General features: G+C 42.0%; 1 protein-coding gene across 3 annotated transcripts in view; it reads left to right on the forward strand.

Moving 5' to 3' along the window:
• The window catches only part of LOC107378103 (bromo adjacent homology domain-containing 1 protein), a 46,634-nt gene that overhangs the window by 12,262 nt on the left and 21,159 nt on the right, over window positions 1-13,213 (forward strand). Inside the window, exon 1 of one of the 3 annotated variants that reach the window (XM_015948135.3) lies at window positions 148-5,316. The exons of 1 other annotated variant lie outside the window; for it this stretch is intronic. In XM_015948135.3, coding sequence (XP_015803621.3) covers window positions 5,277-5,316 — 40 coding nt within the window. In that variant the 5' untranslated portion in view covers window positions 148-5,276. Of the gene's footprint in view, window positions 1-147; window positions 5,317-13,213 lie in introns of those variants that run through there. One more of the 3 variants, XM_015948136.3, reaches the window with a different exon arrangement.

Genomic DNA, 13,213 nt, shown 5'->3' on the forward strand with positions numbered 1-13,213 from the left:
AAAGAGGTAAAAAGGCCTCAGAAGCTCCTCTGCAGCCCGAGATAAAAAGAAAAAAATCTTTACAGACCAGATGTGATTTTACATATATATATATATATATATATATATATATATATATATATATATATATATATATATATATATATATATCATGTCTTAGTTGGTCAAACACTATTTTAACAGGTAGAAAAGAAAGGAATCGGTTAGTCGGATGAAAAAGAAATATTGCCATCCATCCATTTTCTGAACCCGCTTGTCCACGCAGGGTCGCGGGGGGGCTGGTGCCTATCTCCAGCGGCCAATGGGCAATCAGGCGGTATACACCCTGGACAGAGTGCCAGTCCATCGCAGGGCAACACAGAGACACACAGGACAAACTACCATGCACACACACACACCTAGGGACAATTTAGACGGACCAATCAACCTAACAGTCATGTTTTTGGACTGTGGGAGGAAGCCGGAGAACCCGGAGAGAACCCACGCGTGTACAGGGAGAACATGCTAACTCCATGCAGAAAGATCCCAGGCCAGGAAGCGAACCCAGGACCTTCTTGCTGCGCAGCCCAAGAAATATTTCAAAAGTGTAAACTCAACCGTTATTTATGAAGTTAAAGGTCACATTCCCCCTTCATTACCAAAATACGCTGGAATGATGGATTCTTGGTGAATTATGGTCAAACCAACATTTCTAGTTGATTTTTTTTATTCATATGAGTGGAGGAAGTGTTGGTAAGAGCCAGAGAGGTCAAACAAAACAGATTTCCTCATAAATGAACATGGGTTTTTATCTACATGCGTGTTCTCCCCATGCATGCGTGGGTTTCCTCTGGGTACTCCGGTTTCCCACACAGATCACAGCATTTCCTGTATACAGGTTATATAAATTGTAAGTCGCTTTGGATAAAAGCGTCTCCTAAATAAATAAACATAAACATGAAGCTAATCTGAATCTACATTATGCTGCCCGCTGTTCTCTGAAGACAAGGCTTTAAAAGAGAATTTTTAATGTTGCAACATAAACTTTCAGAAGATAAAAATGAACTCAGATGTAAAAAAGTCAAATTGCAGAATTGAGTTGGCTACAATTAGTTGACTTACCTGCCCGATGTAGTTTTTAAAGCTCCTGGCCGCGTGGTTCTGATAAAAGATTGTGATCAACAAAAGTCATGAGTCACTCCTCTTTTCTTCATAATTTCGCTTCCAGGAGATTTGTTTGCGATTTTGAAGCGTTTTCAGATTTGAGAAAAAGGAACAGAAAATTGTCCATTACTCTGTTGTTTGATTCGTTTTGAGGCATTTAGCTTTTTATTCACATAACCCCACAATTTTAGTTTTTTATACCGTTTAAAGGTGTGGGACACTGCAAAACCAGTGTTTTATTGAAAATTTGGGAGCATAATCGGTCACTGAGTTTTCCATGCAGGCTAAGCATGAAAATAGTCTCCTACACCTACGTATCTACTGCATTAGCTTTTGAGAGCAAACAGATGGTGAAACTCTAGGATTTGAAAAGCCGGACGAATCTACATCACACTGTCACTTAACGCTAATAGACTCTCCCATCTTAACTCATGACAGGGAAGGCTGTTTTTGGTTTAGCGTGCAGGAGTCTGTGGTAGAGTCATGTTGCTGTTGGCCAATCGGAAGAGAGATGTCCAAATATCAGGAAATAAGTGTCCAAAATCATCTCTAAACTTCCGTTCATCTCCAAGATCTTGGAAAAGGTTGGGGCTAAACAACTCACAGCTGCTCCTGATGAGCATAACATGATAGTTTCCAGTCAGGTTTTCGTAGAGCTCATTCCACTGAAACAGCTCTTCTTAGGGTCTCAAATGACCTTCTGACTCACAGTGATGCACGGGACTGTTCTGTTCTGGTCCTGCTGGACCTGACTGCAGCCTTTGACTCTGTTGACCATCACTTGCTACTGGAGAGGCTGAGAGACTGGGTAGGCCTATCAGGATCTGCTCTGGAGTGGTTCTCCTCTTATCTGTCTGAGCACTCCTTTTCTGTGGCCGTCTCCAAGTTTAGGTCTTCCACCACCTCTCTTACCCATGGTGTCCCACAAGGTTCTGTGCTGGGGACTCTGCTCTTCTTCCTCTATAGCACATCCTGAGCTCATTCAAAGGAATCTCCTACCATCTTTATGCAGATGACATCCAACTGTACATCTCCTTTAAGCCCCATGAGATGTCTAAGCTTACACATCTGCTTAGACTCTAAAAACCTGGATGGCTGGGAGCTTTCTACAGCTGAATGAAGATAAGACTGAGATCCTCATCTGTTCCCCAGACAAGCTGGTTCCCAAAGTCAGAGATTCTCTTGGTCAGCTTGCTTCTCACACCAACCCCTCTGTCAGGAATCTTGGTGTGACCTTTGACCCAGCTCTCACCCTGAATTCTCATGCCAGAGGTCCAGTGATCAAAGCCTACTGGTTGTGCAGCACCAGACTAAAGACCAAAGGTGACCGATCATCTGCTGCTGTGGCCCCCAGACTCTGGAACTCTCTCCCCCTGAACCTGAGATAAGTGGACTCGGTGGTCTCCTTTAAAAAGCAGCTGAAAACTCTGCTGTTCAAGCTGGCTTTTGCATGACCTTCGTCGCCCTCTCCTTATTCTGCTCTTATTTCACCCTGCCCGGGATCCACTGATTTCCCTCTTTCCTATTAATTTTCTCTCTCTTTCCTTACATTTTCTTCTTCTTTCTTCTCCTCCTGACACTACTACTTATGGGCCCCATCTAGGTGTCCTGGCTGGGTTATTAGTTACATTTCGTTGAATCTGTATTTTTATTGCTAAAAAAGATGCTAAACTAGATAACTATAGTAGTGATTTCTCCGGAGTAAAGCAGTCATGAATGGGTGTTGGACCCAAGGTGCAGGTGAATGAGCAGGAGACAGGCCGGTAAACTCACAAATGCTTCAAAGGAACCAAAACGAACTGGCAGGAAAACAAAACGAGGAACTGGGATAACTGGTAGCTAAAACAACACAGACAAACAGCAAGATCAGACAGAGTGGAAGAACCAGAGAGTTTTTAAGCAGTGGTGGGCTATTTAAAAACAGGGGCAGGTGAGCTGATAACTGAACCAAAGACCAGTAGTTCGTGACAATTTCAGCTTTTGGAGTCGGACCTCGACTTTCCACCGAATGTGCAAATGTAACATGAACGCCTTGGCAAAGGTAAAAATAACAGAAAATAACCCAGAGACCTTTTGGATACTTCCCGCCATCTTTCTCCTAGCTTGTAGTCGCGTGAATTTGTAAAATCACGTGTGATCTTGCAATTCTCCTGTGATGTGATCTAACAGGACCGGTTGCATGGAACCCATTCACTGGCACTGCACATCTGAAACTCTTTCGGTAGGAAGGGTGGTGCCTCTGTGGTCGTGGTAAACTCGCATCCATTACGTTGTGCGCCGCTTACACGTTTGGTGGAAAGCCAAGGTCATTCTAATCACTATAGACATTCATTACTAAATGTTATTGTTTTTTTCTGTCAGACTATTGTCAAATCAATAGCTAACTACATCTGTTATTAAATAACTGCATAATTTGGTCTTTGATTTCAACGATGGAGAGGAGCATACCTTGTACGTGTAGTGTATTGCAGCTACACTGACCTATACATTATTTAAAGGTGTTGTTCACTGAAAAAACATTTTTAATGATTAGTTCTGATTATAGTCAGACACCGTGAGTTTTTCGTGAAGGCTGAACGAGAAATAGTCTTCTACACCTATCTCCTGCCTTAGCTTCTGATAGAAAACGGACGGTGAAACATTAATTTGAAAAGTCAGATAGCTCTACATCACGCTGTCACTTAACATTCATGGACTCACCATCATGACTCACAATGGGTAAGGCTGTTGTTGGTTTAACATCAGGAATCAGCAGACAACGTCCCGACTAGTAAAAGCTAACCGTTAGCATTAGCAGCTTCAGCAGAGTGAAGAACTCCCCCAGACTTGTGTTATTTGTGGAGATAAAGCATCCACATTGCAGAGGTAGAGTTGCGTTGCTGTTATCCAATCCAAGGCAAGATGTCCAAATATCGGGAAATACGTGTCCAAATCAGCTGGTCGGTACTGATCCAAAAAATACTGGGCTTTTTTGTCCTGAGTACGGCTTGCAAGGCATTCATTATATCGGAGACAACTGCAAATGTATTGATTTAAAGATGTTCCCACACATTTAAATTATGGGCAAAAACACAATCTGCTTAATAGGATAGGAGAAATACAGCATGATCAGCCGAGTTGGTGATCAGCCAATCTAAAACTTAAAAAAAATAACTGTACATTTTCTTGGTTTATGAACCCACCATTGCTCAGTGCTAATTCATGCTAGCAATAACAAATCTTTCTGGAGGTTTTTACATCCAGAATAATTCTTTTAAAGATAATCTCCTTTTTATTTTATTATAGCTCTTTGAGATAAATTGACCAAGTTTTGTTGCTATTGTAACATCAGAACTGTGCAAGAATCTGAAATCGGTACTGGCCAATGAAACCAGAATTGGTGCATGTATTCCCGGTTTTATTAAAGTGAATGGAGACTTTATGGTATAATAGATGTGTAAAAAGCAAAATAAACTGTTTGCTGGTGTTAAACCTAGTTTAGAGGTAAATGTGACGTTTTAATTGCACCATGCCTACTGAGGGGTTTAATGTGGGTTTTAACAGTCTAGTGGTTGGTTTAGATGACAGGGGCGCGTGCATTTATCACGGGTGTTTTAATGGAGAGAAACTGACTTTCCTCGATTTATTTATTTGCACATTTTGCTACTTCCTCGTGTCTTGTCAGTGATGGTCACTCAGCGGAGGGTATCTAGAGAGGCAGCTGAAATTGGTTTCACATTAAGTTTCGGTAGAACCAGGAAGAGAGCGCGCGCGCGCGCACACACACACACACACACACACACACACACACACACACGAGAACATCTCGCAGGCAGCGCCACCGAACGTCCTCTCCGCTCCACTCCTCCCCAGCTCTCCCAGTTCACCGAGCTCCTGCCACCGCACCAGTCCGGGCTCGTGCTCCCTCCTCGCGGGCTTCGCTCGACGCTTCTCCCCCCTGGCTGGATAGCGGAGGGGAGGAAGGGCGCGCGTAGTTCCCACCTCGCTTTTTATCTTGTCGCTATTTGGCCCTGGATGTTTGAAGTTGTTCCGACTGCACAGCGAGAGAGAGAGGAGCGCAGAAGCCGTTTTCCGCGGACCGAGTGGCGGATACCGGAACCCAGCGCTGCGATCAGAACAGCCTCACCGTGAGTATGTCGAAGAATCCGTGGCGGAAAACGGGACCTGGAGGGGGTAACTTCCCTTTTTTATAATTTCGTTTGGTGTGTGTGTGTGTGTGTGTGTGTGTGTGTGTGTGTGTGTGTGTGTGTGTGTGTGTGTGTGTGTTAGGGCAGCTCCCCCCCTCCCCCTCCCCCCTCCTTACCCGTATATTTAGAGCCTGCTTGGTTATAGACCAGCTACGTCGATCTCTATATCCCATCCTGCTGCGTTTCACGGCTGTGTGTGTGTGTGTGTGTGTGTGTGTGTGTGTGTGTGTGTGTGTGTGTGTGTGTGTGTGTGTGTGTGTGTGTGTGTGTGTGTGTGTGTGTGTGTGTACACACTTGCTGGACAGAAATGATGCGTTTCACACCCAGAGCTGCGCGGGGAGACCGCCGGCTGCGGTTCGAGTCCCGGAGAAAACCGGAGCGGTGACCTAATGTTTCGGATTCTTGATCAGGCTCGTGTTTAACGGAAAATGTGAGGCTACTGCACCTTAACCCTGATAGAATTTTCATGCGTGTTTTGCGGGTGTTGCGTGTGCGGCTCTGCCTGAAAGTTGTGAGGCAGATGGAGTGGGAATAACTGCAGGTGTGAATCTTGAATCCCGTTTTTAGCATCCGTCTGAGTTTTCTTGATTCACACAACTTGTGAGCAAAGACAAACAACTGATGTATTTGTGTCAAATGTTTGATGGAAAAATGTAAACCTAAGTACATATAAGATTTGGAACTTTTATTTGGTGAGATTTTCTTGGTGTGAAAGTCTCGTCTCGTCTCGTCTTCCTCCGCTTATCCGGGTCCGGGTCGCGGGGGCAGCATCCCAACTAGGGAGCTCCAGGCCGTCCTCTCCCCGGCCACCTCCACCAGCTCCTCCGGCAGGACCCCAAGGCGTTCCCGGACCAGATTGGAGATGTAACCTCTCCAACGTGTCCTGGGTCGACCCGGGGGCCTTCTGCCGGCAGGACATGCCCGAAACACCTCCCCAGGGAGGCGTCCAGGAGGCATCCTGACCAGATGCCTAAACCACCTCAACTGACTCCTTTCGATCCGGAGGAGCAGCGGTTCTACTCCGAGTCCTTCCTGAATGTCCGAGCTCCTCACCCTATCTCTAAGGCTGAGCCCGGCCACCCTACGGAGGAAACTCATTTCGGCCGCTTGTATCCGCGATCTCGTTCTTTCGGTCATTACCCAAAGCTCATGACCATAGGTGAGGATTGGGACGTAGATCGACCGGTAAATCGAGAGCCTGGCTTTCTGGCTCAGCTCCCTCTTCACCACGACAGATCGGCTCAGCGTCCGCATCACTGCAGACGCCGAACCAATCCGCCTGTCCATCTCCCGATCCCTCCTACCCTCACTCGTGAACAAGACCCCGAGATACTTAAACTCCTCCACTTGAGGTAGGACCTCTCTCCCGACCCGGAGGTGGCAAGCCACCCTTTCCCGGTCGAGAACCATGGTCTCAGATTTGGAGGTGTGTGAAAGTGAAACTCGGAATTATTTTTAACTCATAGAGATGCACGATTTTGGTTCTGAGGGCCGATGCCGATTTTCCAATTTATCTTAAAAAGCTGTAAAAGATAACAATTTGTTTTAAAAGTAAAAACTTCCACAACAAATATTTGATATTGTGAACAAGTGCATATGGACCAAGAAAATGTAAACATTTTGCATTGCCACTTGGCAATAGTGCCTTCACTGATTCTCCAAAAATACGATTGTCGCTTTTTAAACTCGGCTGATTCCTAATTTATCAGACCGTTGGTCATTTTTGGTGCTTTCCGTTTACACCAATTTTCTAGTGATGCTTGAGCGGACGTGTGATATGGTTTTCTGATGCTGCTTGAAGGTTCAACATGTAGTTCAGAGATGCTATGCTGCAGACCTTGGTTTGAACCAGTGGTTATTTCAGCTGTTTTTGTCTTTCTGTCATGTTCAGACATTTTATCCTTTTTCAGACCATTCTCTGCTAATTGTTATTGAGAAAAATTCCTGTTGTACTCCGACCAGTCCAACTAGCACCAACCCGTTTTGTTTTGATTAGGGGTGCTGATATGAGTTTTTGGGCCAATTCAGATATCCGATATTAATATTGCTGTTATGACCAATAACGGATGTATAAATATACACACAAACTGAAATCAGCAGATTTAGTGTAGACGGAAAATGATACAAGCTGAATTTTTGAATGTCTTGCTTTATTTCTATAAATTGCAAACTAGATTATAATGTGTGAGTGTATAAATGTTATTATATACACACGCATTTACGCTTCTGAGATGATTACCATCATGGTCACATGACAAAACAATTACACATCATCATCATCATCATCCTCCTCCCAGCCTCTGAAACAGATTCACAAATGGAAACGAGATGGAAAAAATATTGGTTGTTAATATTGGCCAAGTTTTACTTATCGGACCGATACCGAAATGTTAAAAATGGACTAACATTGGCCGATACTGATATTGATTTCGGTGTATCATGCATCCTCTGATGCTCAGTTTGAACTTCCACGTGTCTAAAAGTTGCCATGTGACTGGTTGGGTAGCTAGAAGGACAGATGTACCTAATAAAATGGCCTGTGATTAATTCATGGTTGACATGGTTAACATTTAATAAATGCTTTATAATAGGTTTTTACTCTGAGGAAAATTGGGCTTTTGAACTAGTTTCTAACCCTGGATGTGCTTGATGGCTGACGTCAGTTCTCTGTAACTGTTACTGAGGCTGACTTCTCTGTGATTGCCCTGATCTAGAATATTATTGTCTAGGGCATCAGCACGTTTGTGTCCGTCTTTGCCCCCCCCCCCCCTCTGCACGGCATTCTTATTTTAAGTTTTCCTGTGTTAAAAATGCATGCATGTTGGATCAGCTGGCCGCAGGTGTGATTGTCAGACTTTGACTTTGGCCATGTGATGCTACACTGAGCTAGTCTTTAGGGATGTGTTCTGGTTAAATTATGGCGATACGATATGCATCACGATATATTGCGATACATTTCAGTCAGACCATATAAGTGATTTTTCAGACTGAATATATTGTAGGAAAATTCAATAAACAGTCCAGACTAAAACGTAACGTGTTTAACATGATGTATCCGAACCATAACAGAGGGATTTACATTTCGATGGTGGAAACAAATCCCATTGCACACTGCTGCCAACTAGTGGTCAGTGTTTGAATTGCACAAAAGAAAAGAAAATACACAAATGTCTGCATGCAAATTCTTCCAAAAATTAGATACACGACTTTTGAATATCGATATAATATTGCTGGAAAAAATATCATGATATATTGTAAGGCTGCACGATATTAGGAAAACCTGCAATATTCGATAACAGTGCTTAATATTGCAATATCGATATTACTTGCGATAAATGAACACATACTAAAGTATGCAGTGTTGATGTCGTCTGGCGTGTGACGTCTGCTCTGGGTTCAACGCAAACAAAAACTAATGCATGAATCCCATTACAACATAACATTTTTATTGCAAAAATATGCAGCTGCACCTGCTACTGTATTAGCAGCTGCACCTGCTACTGTATTAGCAGCTGCACCCGCTACTGTATTAGCAGCTACACCTGCTACTGTATTAGCAGCTGCACCCGCTACTGTATTAGCAGCTGCACCCGCTACTGTATTAGCAGCTACACCTGCTAATGTATTAGCAGCTGCACCCGCTACTGTATTAGCAGCTGCACCCGCTACTGTATTAGCAGCTGCACCTGCTACTGTATTAGCAGCTGCACCTGCTACTGTATTAGCAGCTGCACCTGCTACTGTATTAGCAGCTGCACCTGCTACTGTATTAGCAGCTGCACCTGCTACTGTATTAGCAGCTGCACCTGCTACTGTATTAGCAGCTGCACCTGCTACTGTATTAGCAGCTGCACCTGCTACTGTATTAGCATCTGCACCTGCTACTGTATTAGCAGCTGCACCTGCTACTGTATTAGCAGCTGCACCTGCTACTGTATTAGCAGCTGCACCTGCTACTGTATTAGCAGCAAAACAACAAACTGCACGCATGCAGATTCTCAGTGACTTTAAAACATCACCTCTACCATAAAACTTTTTCTGATGCTCCAAACACAGAAAAACATCCCTTACCAGGTTTTTTTGATGAAATAAAAAAATCTGAAAGTAAGTTTAAATGTTAAATAATAGTTAACATCACTTAAATGCAACAGCAAATTCTCTCATTGCTACTGAGCATTTTCTCCACTTATGTGGTTATGATATAAGGCTGTTGCTGTAATTGGGAAGTGAACTGTGCTGGGCCAAACTAGGAGAATATTAAGATTTTTTGAGGGAAAGAGAAAAACTTTTGTCTACCTCTCACAAGAGGAACTGGCAAAAAAAAAAAAAAAAAAACTACATGGAAAATATGTGAAAACGTTTGTTTTTAACCCCAAATTGAACAAGTTTCTTGGTAACACTCTCAGGACATTTCCTGCCCCAGCCAGGAGCAACAATCCAGAGTTTAAAACATCCTTACTGGTGTCGGTCACACAAACCGAATGTGCTCCCAGTCAGAGACTCAAACACTTTTCTCCCCCTGCAGTCACAGACTTGATATCTCTTTTTGCTTCCCTCTGTAGGCCCTGTGCAGTTTTCATCATGCGTCCTCTCTGGTCCTTTCTTCATTCCCCTGCAATCACTTTTGACTTCGTTTACTTGGATTTGCACTTAAGGATGTTTTCATTGTCCTCCCACTGATCTTTATTGATTGGTGTTAACTGAAAAGGCCAATCAGGAGAGCAGAACAGGTTTAAAACAAAACAACAGAGCGTCAAAGTGTCCTGAAACATGTTTTTAAACCCTGCAGTCATTTGATAAGTTAGGATTTTAGGATTTTGCTGTGGTCAAATTAAATTGAGCTATAATGTGTGGTTTGTTTTACAATAATTTACTGTTTGAACCGTATTTGGAGGCCGCTTGCGCTTTTGGTCGTACAAGAAGAAGACGGTGACGGAGCGTAGATCTGTCTACCTTACTAGCCAGCTGTGTGCTTTTTGAGACGACTCACTTTTATCAGTTTTACTTAGGAATGGAAGAAAGTATTGATGCACTGAAACTTTGTGATGTGGTGTGTTATGATACACATGGATGGATGGATGGTGTTATGATACACTGCTTTTAAATATGATACAGTAACAGTTTTTTCTTTTTGAGAATTTTCAAAAGACATGGAATAAAAATGACTAAAAAAAGAAGATTGTTATATAACTATTATAATGATGCATGATAGCACTGTTGCCTTACGGCAAGACGGCTGCAGGTTCAAAACCTGGCTGCAGCTACACAGAGTTGGAATGTTCTCCCCGTTAATGCGTGGGTTTTCTCCGACAGACCAGAATCACATTACACAAAATCGAGTCAGTAAATGACATAAACGAAAGCCTGATATGTTACAAAACATAATTAGTAATAGTTAATTATTAATAGGGATGGGTACCGAATTCGGTACTTTTTAAGGTACCGACCGAATTCCATAGTACCGACCGAGCACCGATTCACGTCATTTGAAACGGTGCCTCGTTTCGGTACCCGTCCATCATAACGAGAACTTGCCTAGACAGCTGCGCATGCGCAAGAGCGTTATGTCGTCGCTCGCTGCGAGCCAGTTGTAAACAGAGCAGCATGGTAGAAAGAACACACGCTAAAGCTTGGGTCCACTTCACTAAATGTGATGGGTAACTGGGTGATGATGAAACCAGCGACAACGATCTAAGTGAGGCATCCTCATCTTAATCTGCTCCGGTAGGTAAATATAATTAGCTTGATGTGTTAGCTTCCGTTTCGCTAATGGTGCGTTCGCTTTCTCCTCGGAACTCAGAATCTCCGACTAGAAGAACATGAACGCGCTCTAAAGTTTGGCTTCACTTTACTAAATGTGACGGGTGATTAGGTGAAGATGAAACCAGCGACAACGATCTAAGTGTGAGGCATCATTGTTTTAATCTGCTCCAGCAGCTAAATAAACTGTTTAAGATAATGTTAGCTTGATAAATTAGCTTCCATTGCTACCATTGTTATCAGCTAATGGTGCATTCGCTTTCTCCTCGGAAATTCTAACTTCCCAGTAGGAAAAATCAATTGAAAAAGGACGGCAAAAAGACTGAAGATACACAGTAAATGTAGTTCACAGTAAAGATGTTTGCTTCAGTTTAATTATCAGCTTATAAAACTACAAGGACGATGTTAAAATACAAACAGTTGAATGTTATGTATCGTGATATATACCAAATATGGTTATATATTGAGAAAAATATATATTTAATTATAAAAGAGAATTAAAATAATGAACACTCAAACGTATCGAAAATCGGTACTGTTAAGTACTGGTATCGATTCCTAGGTACCGGGAATTAGTACCAAATCGATTCAATTGTCAAAGGTACCCATCCCTACTTATTAATTATAAGTGAGAATAATGATCATTTGTGTGACAACAACCTCGGCGAATGCTCTCCAGGACGTCTAAATCAGACAACGGTGATGAGTAAAAATACTTTTGTTTCGTTTCACAGCCTGTCTGGAATCAGGATGTTAGAAGCTTCTAGCACACAGGTGGTGTTTAAGATGCTTCTGATCGCAAAGCGTTTAGAAGTGACGTCTCCAGAGAGTCTGACGGGTGCCTGGTGGGATAAAGAAGCTGCTTGTTTTAACAACGTTAGATGAACCTACAGTATAATCACAGAAAATTCATCTTTCTGTGATTGTAGTGATCTACAATAACAGAGGAACATTCTAGAAATGCTGCTGGGGGACACTCCAAATCAATCTGATGGCTGCAAATGGCCCCCGGACCGCACTTTGGACATGCTTGCTTTGAACAAGCATCAGTGCTGGAAAATCTTGAAAACTCAACTTGAATGTGCTTGATTGTATTTGATTTTTGCAGAGTAAGAAAGCTTCTTTAAACTTTCTGAACAAATCAGGTTTTATTTTCAGTAAATAATCTTAAGGTTGTTGCGGTTTATGAGAAGAACAAGTCTCGATACGAGCAGCATTAAATTGGTTCTTTAGCCCAATTGAAAGCTTACTAAAAGATTTTTATTCAAATATAAGTGTTTATGAAAAGCTTTTGCAATCCATCCATGTGCACAAGCGCTGCGTGGACCACTAAATAAATCAGGGCAGTTGAAGGTGTGGCCCGCTGGGCTGTTGCCCTCAAGAGTGATTTTTTGTGGTCCTGGACTGTAGTTCCAGAATTTCAGAATCTGTTTTTAAATAAAAAATATAAATTTTTTTCTACTGTGGGGTCTAATAAACTGCAGGTAAAGGTTATTTTTTAAATAGTAAAGGTTAACACATGTACTGATCTGTTATGAACCATGTTTTGCCTTTTTTTATTCCACGATGAATAAAACCTCAGACTTTTATAAGAAACTGACTAACGCAGAAAATTTTAAGGAATAAAGAGTGACCCAGTTCCTGTTCTTGTTGCTAATAATGGACTAAAAAAATCCAAGACGAGTAAAAAAAAAAATAAATAAATAAATATATATATATATATATATATATAAAATAAAAAAACACACAGGGAATTTGATGTGTTTTTATTAGTTCAAACTGATAGAACTGTTTTTGTCTCCTATTTAGAAATATTTATTTATCATAAGTTCGTTAAGCTAAGATGCTAAAATATTGTGCATTTATTGGAATCGGGTACAAAATCACTTTTGCTTTTTTAAACAAAAATAAATCTAATTTTCAAAGCTTGCAAATACTTTCATCTTTGCAAATGTTTTAAGTAACATTGTGATCGTCTTGATGATAGAACACAAAGAGGACAATATGGGTTTAACACATCCTGTATCCTCATCACAATTAAGAGTTATACCATAATTTACCTTGTAGCTGCTCGGGATTACACCCTTCAGGACTGACGAGCTAACGGCTAGTCAGAACCCAGC

The sequence above is a fragment of the Nothobranchius furzeri genome, chromosome 2 (genome assembly GCF_043380555.1).
Source record: "Nothobranchius furzeri strain GRZ-AD chromosome 2, NfurGRZ-RIMD1, whole genome shotgun sequence".
NCBI lineage: Eukaryota > Metazoa > Chordata > Actinopteri > Cyprinodontiformes > Nothobranchiidae > Nothobranchius > Nothobranchius furzeri.